This window comes from Ammospiza nelsoni, chromosome 16 (genome assembly GCF_027579445.1).
Source record: "Ammospiza nelsoni isolate bAmmNel1 chromosome 16, bAmmNel1.pri, whole genome shotgun sequence".
NCBI lineage: Eukaryota > Metazoa > Chordata > Aves > Passeriformes > Passerellidae > Ammospiza > Ammospiza nelsoni.
In genome coordinates, this window is record NC_080648.1 from 15,995,872 (window position 1) to 16,007,435 (window position 11,564).

At 53.4% G+C, this 11,564-nt stretch overlaps 1 protein-coding gene across 1 annotated transcript; it reads left to right on the top strand.

Moving 5' to 3' along the window:
- The first annotated feature begins 308 nt into the window (after positions 1-308).
- ZNF346 (zinc finger protein 346) lies at positions 309-8,710 on the top strand. Its single transcript, XM_059483596.1, has 7 exons — positions 309-379; positions 551-654; positions 742-837; positions 2,063-2,213; positions 3,682-3,921; positions 6,441-6,534; positions 7,794-8,710. The coding sequence occupies exons 1-7, from the start codon at positions 319-321 to the stop codon at positions 7,897-7,899; spliced, it is 852 nt and encodes a 283-aa protein (XP_059339579.1). The 5' UTR covers positions 309-318; the 3' UTR covers positions 7,900-8,710.
- The last annotated feature ends 2,854 nt before the right edge of the window (positions 8,711-11,564 follow it).

Sequence of the window (11,564 nt, forward strand, 5' to 3'; positions counted from 1 at the left end):
GGGAGCTGAAGCGGGCAGCGCCATGTCCGTGGCTGGCGGACAGCAGGCCCAGATACATCTAAGGTGCTCGTGGTCTCGCCCTTATATCATCCCGGACGCCGCTTCCTCAAGAGAAGGATGCGCTGCGTCGCTTAAACACCCACACAAACGAGCCGCCACGGGGCTGCCGCAATACCCCTGTGCCCATAACCAACATGTCCGCCGCCACCTCCCTTGGAGGGCGCGGTGCTCTCGCGGGATCCGCCCCGCCGTTGCTAGGCGCGGAGGGGGCGCGCGGGCGGCTTCTCGCGAGAACAGCGTGAGGCGGCGACGGCGGCCATGGCGGACGGGGCCGGTAGCAACGGGGACGCTGCGGGGCCGCTGGTGGGCAAAGAGGCGGGTGAGGCGGCGGCACCGGGAGCGGGCGGGTGCTCGGGCCCCACGTGGTGCCCTCTAGCCCGGTTGGATCCTGCGAGGTGCGGGCATCCCGAACAAGGACGGCCCGCACCTCGCGGGGTCCCACCGGGCCGCTGACGCCCCCGTTTTGTGTCTGACCCCTCTCACCCCACAGTGGAGCGGCTGATCCGGGAGAACGGACACATTTTCACCGAGGCGCAGTGCAAGGTGTGCAGCGCCCTGCTCATCTCCGAGTCCCAGCGGCTGGCTCACTATCAGGTAAGGAATGGGGAGCCCCTCGCCTCCCCCCCAGCCCAGCCCCGGGCTCGGCCAGGCACCGAGCGGGGCTTTCTCTGCTTTCCCCAGAGCAAGAAACACGCCAACAAGGTGAGACGCTACCTGTCCATCCACGGCGGCGAGGAGGGTGCCCACGGGAAGAAGATGAAGCTGGAGGTGAAGCAGGTGAGAGGAGAGCTGATCAGTGTCTATAAGTAATGTCTATAGTGTCTTAAGGTCTAGAGGGTAAGTCCTGTGAAGAGCAACTGATGGGGATGTTCCAGAAATGTGAGGTCCCTCTTACTGGGGATATTCCAGAACCGTTTGGATACAATCCTGTGCAAAGTGCTGAGATGACCCTGCTTGAGCAGAGAGGTTGGACCAGGTGGGCCACTGTGGTCCCTTCCAGCCTGATCCATCCTTGTGTTCTGTGAGCACGGGATCCACCAGGGCTAAATACAGCTCTGTGGGACCTGCAGGGCTCAAGGCAGTTGCACAGCCTTGTGAGTTAACAAGGAAAATGCTCTCAGAAAGGGCTTTGTGAGAACTGAGAAGCTCAATGGCAGGTGTTTCACCAGGCCATGTCCCAGTTCCTGCTTCCCTCTCTGCTCTTTGAGCCTGTTCTCCCCATTTAAACAAATGCATGTTCCTCTTTTTGATAGTCTTGCTCGAAATGACAGAGAAAAAACAGGAGCAACAGCTTGTCAGGAGAATCGTTGTATATCATGCAGAGCACATTGGGTTCATCATCCACAGGAATTCTCTTCCCAGAGCGTTCTTTATTTTACTTATTTAGGTTCCTTCAGCTGGTAGCTGGAGCCTGTTGGTCAGTGAAGGCCCCACGTTCCGTTCAGCCATCTGTCTGCCCCGTGACTCCCTTGGGGAACAGATTCTACTTTATGATTGCTTCAGCTGTAATCCCCAGCTCTGGCATTTGCGGGGAGCTGGGGGATAACAGCAGATGCCTTTGCACATAGTGTCAGGCTGAGAACTGCCTGCTGCTGCCTCCTCAGCTGGTGTTGTGTTGCAGATGACCCAGCTGATAGTGATGTTTGTGCTGCTCAGTTCGCGTCTTGCAGGGGATGAGGCTGTGTGGTCCAATTTCGGCAGCCACAGGCTTAACCTTGTCCTTAACCCAAACAGGCCAGAGCTGCCTCTCTGCCTGGAGTGTTTGCCAACAGGTTAAAACCAGCAATCTGGTGTAAGAACACTCTCCAGGGAGGGAGAGGGTGATGCTGCATCATGGAAGTTCTGCCTAGTCACGCTTCATCGACTTAACACCCAGATGTCTTTGGTGATTTTTATTTAGACCCCCAAACTGTAGTGTTTCTCCTCAAAACCAGGAGGCTGGATGGGATGACCTGCAGAGGTCCTTCCCAGCCTCTGCAGCTCAGTGTTTCTCTGTGCACAGGACAGCAAGCAGGAAGGCAGCAATGGGGAAGACAGGAACAAGTGTTGTCCCATCTGCAACATGACCTTCTCCTCTCCGGCCGTGGCAACTTCTCACTACCTGGGCAAGACTCATGCCAAGAACATGAAGCAGCAGGCCCCCAAAGCAGAAGGTATGAGTGTCTGCAGCACCTTCACGTTGTCCCAAAGGGCTGTTGAGATGGTTGTTGAACCCCAAGTGTGAGCTCTTGTAAGAGTGTGTGCTCTTTGCCATGAAACAGATTAAGCCAGCAGTGCACCTCCAGAGAACTGGCTGTGCCGGCCTGCTCAATGGACTGGGATTGGCAAGAGGTTGTGTGGGGTTTTTTTTTTTGCTTTGTTTGGGGGAAATGCAGGTGGCAGCAGGCACTGTACCCATCCCTGTATGCAGGGACCAGGTGTGTGATGTTAAGATGTAGCACTGTCTGCCACAGGGTGTGATGCTCATTAAATGTTAGAGACTGAAGTGACTGGTGAAACTCTGATCTGGCAAATTCCCCAGGGCTGCTCAGCTACAACAATGTGGCCTCTGAGGTTCACAGACTCAGGAGCTGCAGATTGCTGGGGAGAATACAGCTGGGGACACATCAGTATGTGCTTGTTCTGACCTTGTCTGCCCCCACACAGCTGCCTGTGTGTCCCATCCCTTTGCCAGCAGCCAGAAAGGCCTGGTGGGTGAGGAGTGACACCCTCTGTCCAGGGCAGGCAGGGGTGGCCATGGGCCAGGGGGGCTTCAGCTGGCCAGGACAGAAGGAAAACACAGCCCTTGAGTGCACCTGAGATGGCAGCTTGTGCTAATTCCAAGCTGGGGACTTGTGAGTCACCCAGACTCCCGACTCCTGGGATCTTCCAGGCAGATGTCTGTCCCAGCATGTCTTCATGACTTTGCTAAAATGTGTGCACAGCAAAGCCCACCTCCAGGATCTTCTTGTTCTTTGGAGCTCTTGCTTTTAGGTATGATAGGAGCCTGCAGGAAGATGTTCACTGAGCAGTCTGGTGTGTTCATTTGGTGAGAGGAACTGTCTGATCCCTAGCAGGTTACTCACTCTGCTGTTTGGCACCCTGGAGTGAGAGGGTGCAGGTTTCTCCACCACACAGAAGAGCTGCTTCCCTCTGTGGATTCCCTGTGTCAGACCTAGTCCCATTTGTGCTGTGTCTCATAAGACAAAACTCCTTATGAATTCAGGATCAGGTCCTGTTGCTGCACGGTGCTTCCAGAATCCTTTCCAGAATGCCTTTGCTGTGCAAGGGCTTGTGCCCATGTTCTGTCTGGGAGATGATAACAGCAGGTGGAAGCTCATTCATACCCAGTGTTTCTTGAATAGAGTCATGCTTATGTTAAGGAGAAATATGCAAATCTGTTGGATTTTTTAAACCCTGAAAGTTTTCCTGGCATACTCTGAGTTATGTTACCACATCTTTAAATTCTGCAGCATTAAGGGAAGAGCTAGCAAAATCATTAATTGATTGAGATATTTTACATTGGCTAGGTTTGGGGTTTAGATATAGTGTGTTACTGGTTTTAATGTGGGTTTGGGTGAAATAAAGTAGTTTTTACCTGCGAGTTCTGTGACTGACCAGGGGTTTGGATTCACCCTACAGAAACGGTGCCCCCACAGAAACACCCTGCTGCCCTCCCCACCTCTACTGCATCCTCTAATGAAGAGAACAAGGACATTACTGACCCGGACAAGTTCTGTAGCCTCTGCCATGCCACTTTCAACAACCCCCTTATGGCAAAACAGCACTATGTAGGCAAGAAGCACAGAAAGCAGGAGACCAAACACAAGCTGATGGCACACTATGGACGAACCCCTGATGCACCAGCATCATCCTTCATGGGTGAGTTCTCAACAGGGAGGTTGATAACCAGCTGAAGAGCAGAGTGGGAGAGGAGCAGAATGTCTGACAGGCCTTTGGACAAGAGAGTGTGTGGGGAGGGAGCAGGGGAGTATTGCTTGTGATGAGGAACTTGATGATACACCCTAAGATTGATTTGGTTGATGTTGTAACCCCCAGCAGCAGATGTTTTAGACTGTAGCTACTCGTGACAGGCTTTGGGTTGTGTTGTGCGGTGCTGTTTAATCGGGGACGTGTCCTTTTTATTCTCTGTGCGGATAATCCAGGGATTTTGGCCAGTACTGTTTCTAGTTAGGTGATTGCATCCAAAATGGAAAGATAAAAGTGGCATTTGATGCTTAAAAGTCGTCTTTGAGGGGACTAGCCAGAGATGGAAGGAATAGGTTTAACTGCACCTGCTGCTTCAAAGCACATGAAAGCCAGAAAGATTTCTCCCTGAATGCCTTTCTGCCTCTGTGTGGGCACTTCCATCTGATGAACTAATGCAGCTCTCTCTGGAGCAAGCAGGAATGTGGAAAAAAAAGCCCCAGAGCTATTAAGGAGGAACTTTAGGCAGACAGTTAAAACTCTTTTGGTTTATGATCTGCTGCTTATGAGCACTTGTACGTGATGAAAGCCCTCTGAGTCCAGTGAAAGCATTAGGCGCTCACAGAAAACTCCTTTGTTCCTCCCAGCAGCCTTCTGTTGGGCCAGGAAGTCTTAGTACCTGCTGGATACTTGAGGTAAATAATAAGCAGACAGATCATCTTAAAATCTTCATCAAGAGCTTCTTTCTCTGTCATAAAAACCCACACAAGCAGAAGATTAATTATTCTAATTCTTTGCAGGCCACCTTTAGATACCGGTAGCACTTATGACAAATGAGGCTCAATTAGCCAAGTAATGTTCTCTCCCACATTGCGTGGCCGTGTGGGAGATGGAAAAGGTGCTCAGTATCTCACGTTACCCATCTGCTCTGCACCTAATTAGTGGGGTCTGATGAATGGTTCCACTTGAGTGTGACTCAGGTGCTGACAGGGGCAGGAGCCCCAGCCCAGGCAGGCTGGGTAGGTGGGCAGTGTTTTTGCCTGGGTAGGTGGGCAGTGCCCTTTCCTGTGTGATTGATGTGTCCCAAGAAGTGCCTGCAGAATGGGAGTGTGTACAGTCACATCTCCAGGGCACTTCAGCTCTTCAGCAAAGGTTTCAGAGCTGGGCTATTATCAGGGGCTTCTCAGATGAGATGGGCTGCAGTCAGGGATGTTTTGTCCTTCTCTCATTGCCTGTGTCTCTGTGCCAACAGCCACAGTTGTCCCTAAACTCTCTGCTGAGACCTGACTTGTAGCAGATAAAGATGTGTTCTTTGCAAATGCAACACTGAGGTGGTTGCCTGCTTAAAGTTCTTTGGGAAAAAGTGGTTTGGAGTTGAGGAGTGGAGTTTAGACAACTTTGTTCATGTGCCTGTTGGATGGGTTTGCAACAGAGAAACCTTGACATTGATGGTGCAGGGAAGCAGACCTGAAGGCTGTATCAGCTCCTCTGACCTTTACTGCCCAGATCCAGCTCCATTTTGAGAGCTGAGTGTCCCACTGGATTCTGACATATCTGAGGTGCAGCAGCCACATGGCAAAGTGTCTGCTGCATCCAGAGTTGAGCTTCCCAATGATTTACTGCTCTGCACTCCTGGAGTCCATCTCTCTTTCACCTTAAGGAAATGTTTTCCTTGTGAGAGTCCCAACCAGAGCCCTTCCCCAGTGACCCAAAATTTAGGAGTGCTTACTGTCTTGAGGACAACTGCCAGGATTTTTCCCTGTTTGAGACTCCTGTGCTGCAGTACTTGCCTGTTTGGTATCTGTGACCTCCTGAACTTTCAGTCCAGCTGGAGTTGTCATGTTACACAAAACCAATGATCCTGTCAAGTACCACTATTGTTGGAAACGTTTTTTTCCCTGGCAGTTAACTGATCCACTGACTGTAACCAAACTGCTTGAGGACAGAGCTTAATATCCTCAGCTGGCACCTCAGCAAGGCTTAGCAAAATGCTGCATTGTGGAGCTGGACAGTGGGTGTAATCTCCTCTGGCTGCCTTTTTTATTGAAATGTTATAAGCTTACAAGTTCAGTATAGCTTTATTTTCTGTTTTGAGTTGTCCAGATGAGCAGAAGTGGGAATATGGGAGAGAAATGGAGTTGCAAAGGCAGTATAGCCTTTGGGGTTTGGGGTCCAAATCTGAAACTTTTACTATGCCTGATGCTATGAACTGTTTGCAGGGAACATGTGTGTGTTTTTTAGCGATGAACAAACTGTGTTCTGATCAGGAAAGCTTTTTTAGTGATTCCCTTGCAATAACTGGCTCATACACGGTGAGGTAGTAGGATTCTGTGGTCTCCCTGCCTGGTCAGATTGTTGACTGTTATTTGTGTTTGTTTAGGGTTTAATAAATCAGGTGATGGAGTATCTTGCTTGTTTCTAGCTCAGGCTCGGGGATTGGCTTCTGTGTGTGTTAACATTGCTGTCTGTTTCAGCTGGGAAGGGCTACCCCTGCAACACATGTAACATAGTGCTGAACTCCATAGAGCAGTACCAAGCTCACATCAGCGGCTTCAAACACAAGAATCAGTAAGTAATGTTCTTGTCTAAGTGTGTTTCCAGCCTTGCTGTTCAAATCGATGGCCTAAATATAACCTAAAATGCAGTTTTGAGCACGTGTTTCCAGCTGACTTCCAAACAGAGCAGCAGGGTCTGTGCAGGCTCTCTGTGTCCTGACGCTGCTCCAGGAGCTCCCTCTGCAGACAGCCCAGTCGTGCTGCCGAGGTAGAAGTGCCTCCAGTTGCTTTTGGTTCCTAATAGTTCAGCTCAGCACAGACCTTTGCAGTGAACCTGACACCTATTAAACACAGTTTCTCTTAACAACTGAGCTTTTAATTTAATTAAGGACTGGCTCAGTGGAGATCTGCTTGCAATTCTAATCCCCTTTGGGATTGCTTGTTTTAAAATTTGGCATATAGTCAGCACGCTCCAGAAACCTGGACTGTATTGCTGAACTCACTCTTGCAGCTGGCAAGTTAAATAATGGCATCCCCTGCATATATTATTAATTGAAAAAAATTATGCTGCCAGATGATTAATACCAAAAATACTTGTTCTGGAAACTGCCAATCTTTAATTTAAGAGCCTTCACTTAAAGAGCCTGGGTAATGAGCCTGGGTTGGTTAGAAAGCTTTTTAAAAGGAAGAAGTATTAGGAAATCCTACCTGAAGGGAGAGCAGGCTCCTAGCCAAATTCCCCAGAAGGGATAGGAAGAAAACTGGAATCTCTTGTTGCATGTCTGTGGAATAACAGCCTCCTGGTCCCTGAGCTCTGGGGAGTACTTGATGGGAAGATGTCTTTCATCCCAGGGAAGTTCCAGCTCTCAAACAGCGCAGTTAGATCAGTGTATAGGAAGTATCCCATTCTAGAGAGAAAACATGTTCCCAACACACACATTAATGTTCTCTTTAAGGACACTGCTGCTGTCAGAGCTGTTGCAGCCACACAACTCCCTTTCAGAATGCTGCTCTGGATTCAGCTGTGCAGTCCTGTTCCAGCTTCTGCAGCCTGCAGAGAGGCAGGATGCTTGCTTTGTAATGGGAGCTCTTTAGCAGCCCTTGAGCTCTGCCGCAGCTAATTCTGCCATGCTAAAGGTGTCTGTTTACACACAGGCACAGAGAGCAAGGATTCACTTGGAAGATTTTCTGGCAAGTTATTGCCTTGGCTGCAGTAGGCTGTTGCTCTGCTGACAGCCTTGCCTGCTGAGCAGTGATTGCAGCTGGCACATTTCAGAGCATTTGTGACATTGTCTCCTTTTTTTCCTTTCTCTTGCTCCCTTCAATGTGCAGGATGCCAGGAGCAGTGCCGGTTGTCGGACCGTTCCCGCCACAACAGTATGTCCGGGAAGAGTCAACTGGCCCAGGAGGCTACAGTTACTTCAGCCAAGACCTCTAGAGCAAGTTGCAGCGCTATTCTTGGAGTTGTTGGTGGCCCCAGAACGCACATCCTTTGCCAGCCCACAATGGTTTCATTATCCCTCTGGATAAGCAAAGCCCTACCCTCCTGTATACACCCGTTGAGCAGAACGGGGACTGAATCTGTCAGGAAAAGGATCCAGCTGGAAGAGACTTGCTAGACAGCAAATACTTCACTCCCTTAGAGTAGTTTTCATTGTGTAATTGCTTCCTGTGAAGGTGGGTGCGGTGTAAGAGGAAGTGTCTATCTGGTGTAAGGAGGGTTTGGCAGCAAGCTGGTAGTGGCACCTTCTCCCTGTCCCCTCTGGGGGGCTGCCCATTCTGCTGCTGGGCTGCTCTCAGAGGGACACCAGCACCCATGGGCACTCCCAGGCATGACAAGAGGGGACCTCGAGCCTGGCTGTGGGACCAGAGCCACCCACATGGCCAGGAGGCTGAGGATGGAGTATGGCCCTTGTCCCTAGGTGTGCCCTGGTGTTGGTGCTGTTGACCCAGCTCTGCTCCTCCCTGCCCTGGGCCAGGGCTCTGGCTGCCTTGCCAGTCTGAACTCCATTGCCTTCTGGGCTGGCAGAGGATAGAGCCACCCACCAGCCACATCCTCCACAAAAACACCACAATCCCCTGCCCAGGCCACAGCCAGCTCTGTGGAGCCAGTTGCTCCTGCAGGAGCACACCCAGGGTCCCTGCCTCAGCCAGGAGAAGCTCAGTCCTGGCCACAGCCCCAGCCACTGCCATCCCTCGTGGCCCCTCAGGCTCCATTGAGTAAATCAAGTGCAGATGTGGAGTCAGGACCGGGTGCCTGCTTACAATTAGGGGCTGGGAAGTTTGGGATGGCCCTGTTCTTCCTTTTCAGTTCCTTGCCATGGCTGCTGCTTCACTGGGCTGAGCCCCCAATGTTGTGCAGGGGACAGGGCTGGTGAGCAAAGCTCCTGCTTTCTTGGCCCATAGATCAGCACTGTGGTGCCCAACCCAGCACATGGTGTGTGCCATGTCCCCATGGGGAGCAGGACATGCTGGCCCCATGCACCTCGTTCCCTGTGCCAGCTGTGACCGCAGCACTTCCCCACACAGAGCAGGAAGAGGTGGCTGGGCTGCAGCAGGACAAGGCATGACGCTGCCCACCCTCCTGCCATATCACCCTCAACTTGTATGTTCCCTGCCCAGCCTTTACTGCCCAGATTTGTGGATGCTCCTGTGCCATGCTGGAGGCTAGAAGGAGCCTGGGCCCCTGGTGTCCCTGTCCTGCAGCCCCTGCACTGGGCCCCACATTCTTGGCTCCCCAGAGGGAGCAGCAGGTTTATGTTTGCCAAGTTCTGCCTGGTTAAACCTTAACCGAGCTGGGTTGCTCCATGAGTCCCTCCCAGCTGAGATAAGGATGGGCAGGCAGGACCAGGGCCTGGTGGGACGCACTGCCCCAAACCTGGCTGCTTGCCTCCAGGGCAGGACCCAGCCCCTGCAGAGCACCGTGCCCAGTCTGGAGCAGCTGCCTGCCTGCCCAGCTTGCCCCCTGCCTTCCTCAGCAGGTGCCCACTGATATGAGGGCAGCAGGTTGTGGCTGGGCTGGAAGCTACCCCGTTGAAGCCCGTAGGACTGCATGGAGCTGGAAGCCCTTGTGCTGGCGCTCACCCCTTGCTCCAGGGCTGACCCACTCCCTCAGTGCCAGAAGGTTCACATCACCCCAGCCCATGGAATGAGCCTGCTCAGCCTCAGATCCTATGCACGTACAGGGTACTGTGAGCTGGGGCTTCTGTGCCCCAAACAAGAGCCGTTCAGGGGAGGCCAAGAGAAACTTCCAGGAGGAAAGAGCCCCCCAGGCTCCGGCCCCCACAGGAGCCACCGTGCTGCGCGGGCTCTGGCTGGCCGCAGGTGCCACCACAGCGGGAGTGGCGGCAAGTGCTGGGGCCAGGCACAAGGGGCGGCTGTGTTCCCGCAGCTCCGGCTGCCTTCCAAGAGCAATATTGTTGGCACCAGGCAGGCTCCCTGCACCGGCAGCACATACATGGGCCTTTCATGAGGAGAGTGGGGATGATTTACTGCCTGGGGGAAGGGGCAGGGGCGGGAGGATGGAGCCCCAGCACGCCGGCGCCCGGCCCCTTGTGCGTGCTCGCTGCCGCGGGGCCCCGCACACATAACCAAGGCCAAGGGTCTGGCCAGGGGGTCGTCGACTCTCCCAAGGGGACATGGGGCAAGAGGGATCCTTCTGCACCATCTGTGGAGTTCTGAGAACACACTTCATCTCTGGGCACCCCGCTGTGTCTGAGCTAAGTAACCACGGGTCACACATCGCTTGTGCCACAGTGATGGGGGCAGCTCATGAGCTGGGGGACACAGGGGCACCAGAGGAGGGTGCTGGGGCAGGGGTGCACCCACAGCACAGTGCTGTGCTGGCACAATCCCCCCTTGTTGAGCTGCTGGCGTGGCAGAGGCCGCTGTGGTGCTGCCGGCAGCGGGTGGCAAGCGGTGGGGCTGGGCTGCTGTGAAGGGCTTTTTGTTTGCCGTCAGTTGCTGCTATAAATCAAGCCAGGCAGCCCAGCCCCAGCCCTGCACTGCCCCACGGCAGGGAGGTGACCAGTTCCCAGCCGCCTACAGCAGAGCCTCACCAAGCCCTGGACTGTGCCTGGCATTGTCCTGGCCCAGTGGGGATGTTCAGTGTGACACTGGGCAATGTGCCCACACTGGTCTGCTTGCCCTTCTTCCACTCAGCATTGGGGAGCCCTGGGATACAGGGAATCTTTCCATGTTCATCCCAGGCTGTGGCTCCCACAGACTCCCCAGAGTCCCAGCTCTCCCTCGTGTTCCCAGTACTGGGAACATCCCCTTCTCTCTGGTTTTAATTTGGTTTTGGTTCGAATTGAGATGAACCCAACATTTTTCTGTGCTTCCGGCACGCTGTGAACTCTGCAGGGGCGGCTGCTGCTCCATGAAATTGATGTTCTCGTCCGCTTCACGCGTCAGCAGGAATGAACAGCTGCTGGGGGCTGCTGGCCCCCGGGACTGCTCTGTGCACCTCTGCACCCCAAGGGGACACCAGTACTCCAGATGGGGGGCAGCACAGAGTGGATGGTGCTATGGGAGATTGTAGCACCAACCAGACCTCACAGTGAAACCGCGTCATGCTGGATGGTTTGGCACAGCATAGCATGAACAAGGCTGTGCCCAGGACTCACAGTGTGGCCCTACAAAATGAGGGGTGACAGTGACAGTGTACCTCACTCACAGGGCCTCAGGATCCACACCAGACATGGGCAAGGCTGTGTGTGGGGCTCAGCTCAGCCCTGGAAGATCTTGCTGGAAAGCAGGTGGCGAAGCAGACAGTGATACAGGAAAGGAGAGCAGCTCTAGGGCCAGACCCTGGCCATGTACTGGGGGACACTGACCCCTTTTGATGGCAGCAGGATGCTCAGGGGACATTGTTCTTTGGGATCACACCAGCTCAGATTGTCTGAGGCCAGGCTTGCCCCAGTGCCCAGGGGTCTTGCATGGCCCAACGAGCAGCAAGGCCAGGGCATGGTGGGGTCTGCCTGCCCCAGCCGAGGCAACAGCACAGGGAAGGTGAGGGCAAAGTGTTTATGGGTTGGATTAGGCCACTCCAACGCTGGCTTGCACCTTAGCCACGTTTTATGGCACTCCGTTATGGGCTCCTAA

What these genes read in the sequence shown, in the direction of transcription:
- ZNF346 (XM_059483596.1), top strand. Translation starts at nt 319, where the DNA reads ATGGCGGACGGGGCCGGTAGCAACGGGGACGCTGCGGGGCCGCTGGTG. An exon ending in ACCAGCATCATCCTTCATGG is followed by an intron (nt 3,922 to 6,440) that starts GTGAGTTCTCAA and finishes TGTCTGTTTCAG; the next exon opens with CTGGGAAGGGCTACCCCTGC. An exon ending in GGCTTCAAACACAAGAATCA is followed by an intron (nt 6,535 to 7,793) that starts GTAAGTAATGTT and finishes TTCAATGTGCAG; the next exon opens with GATGCCAGGAGCAGTGCCGG.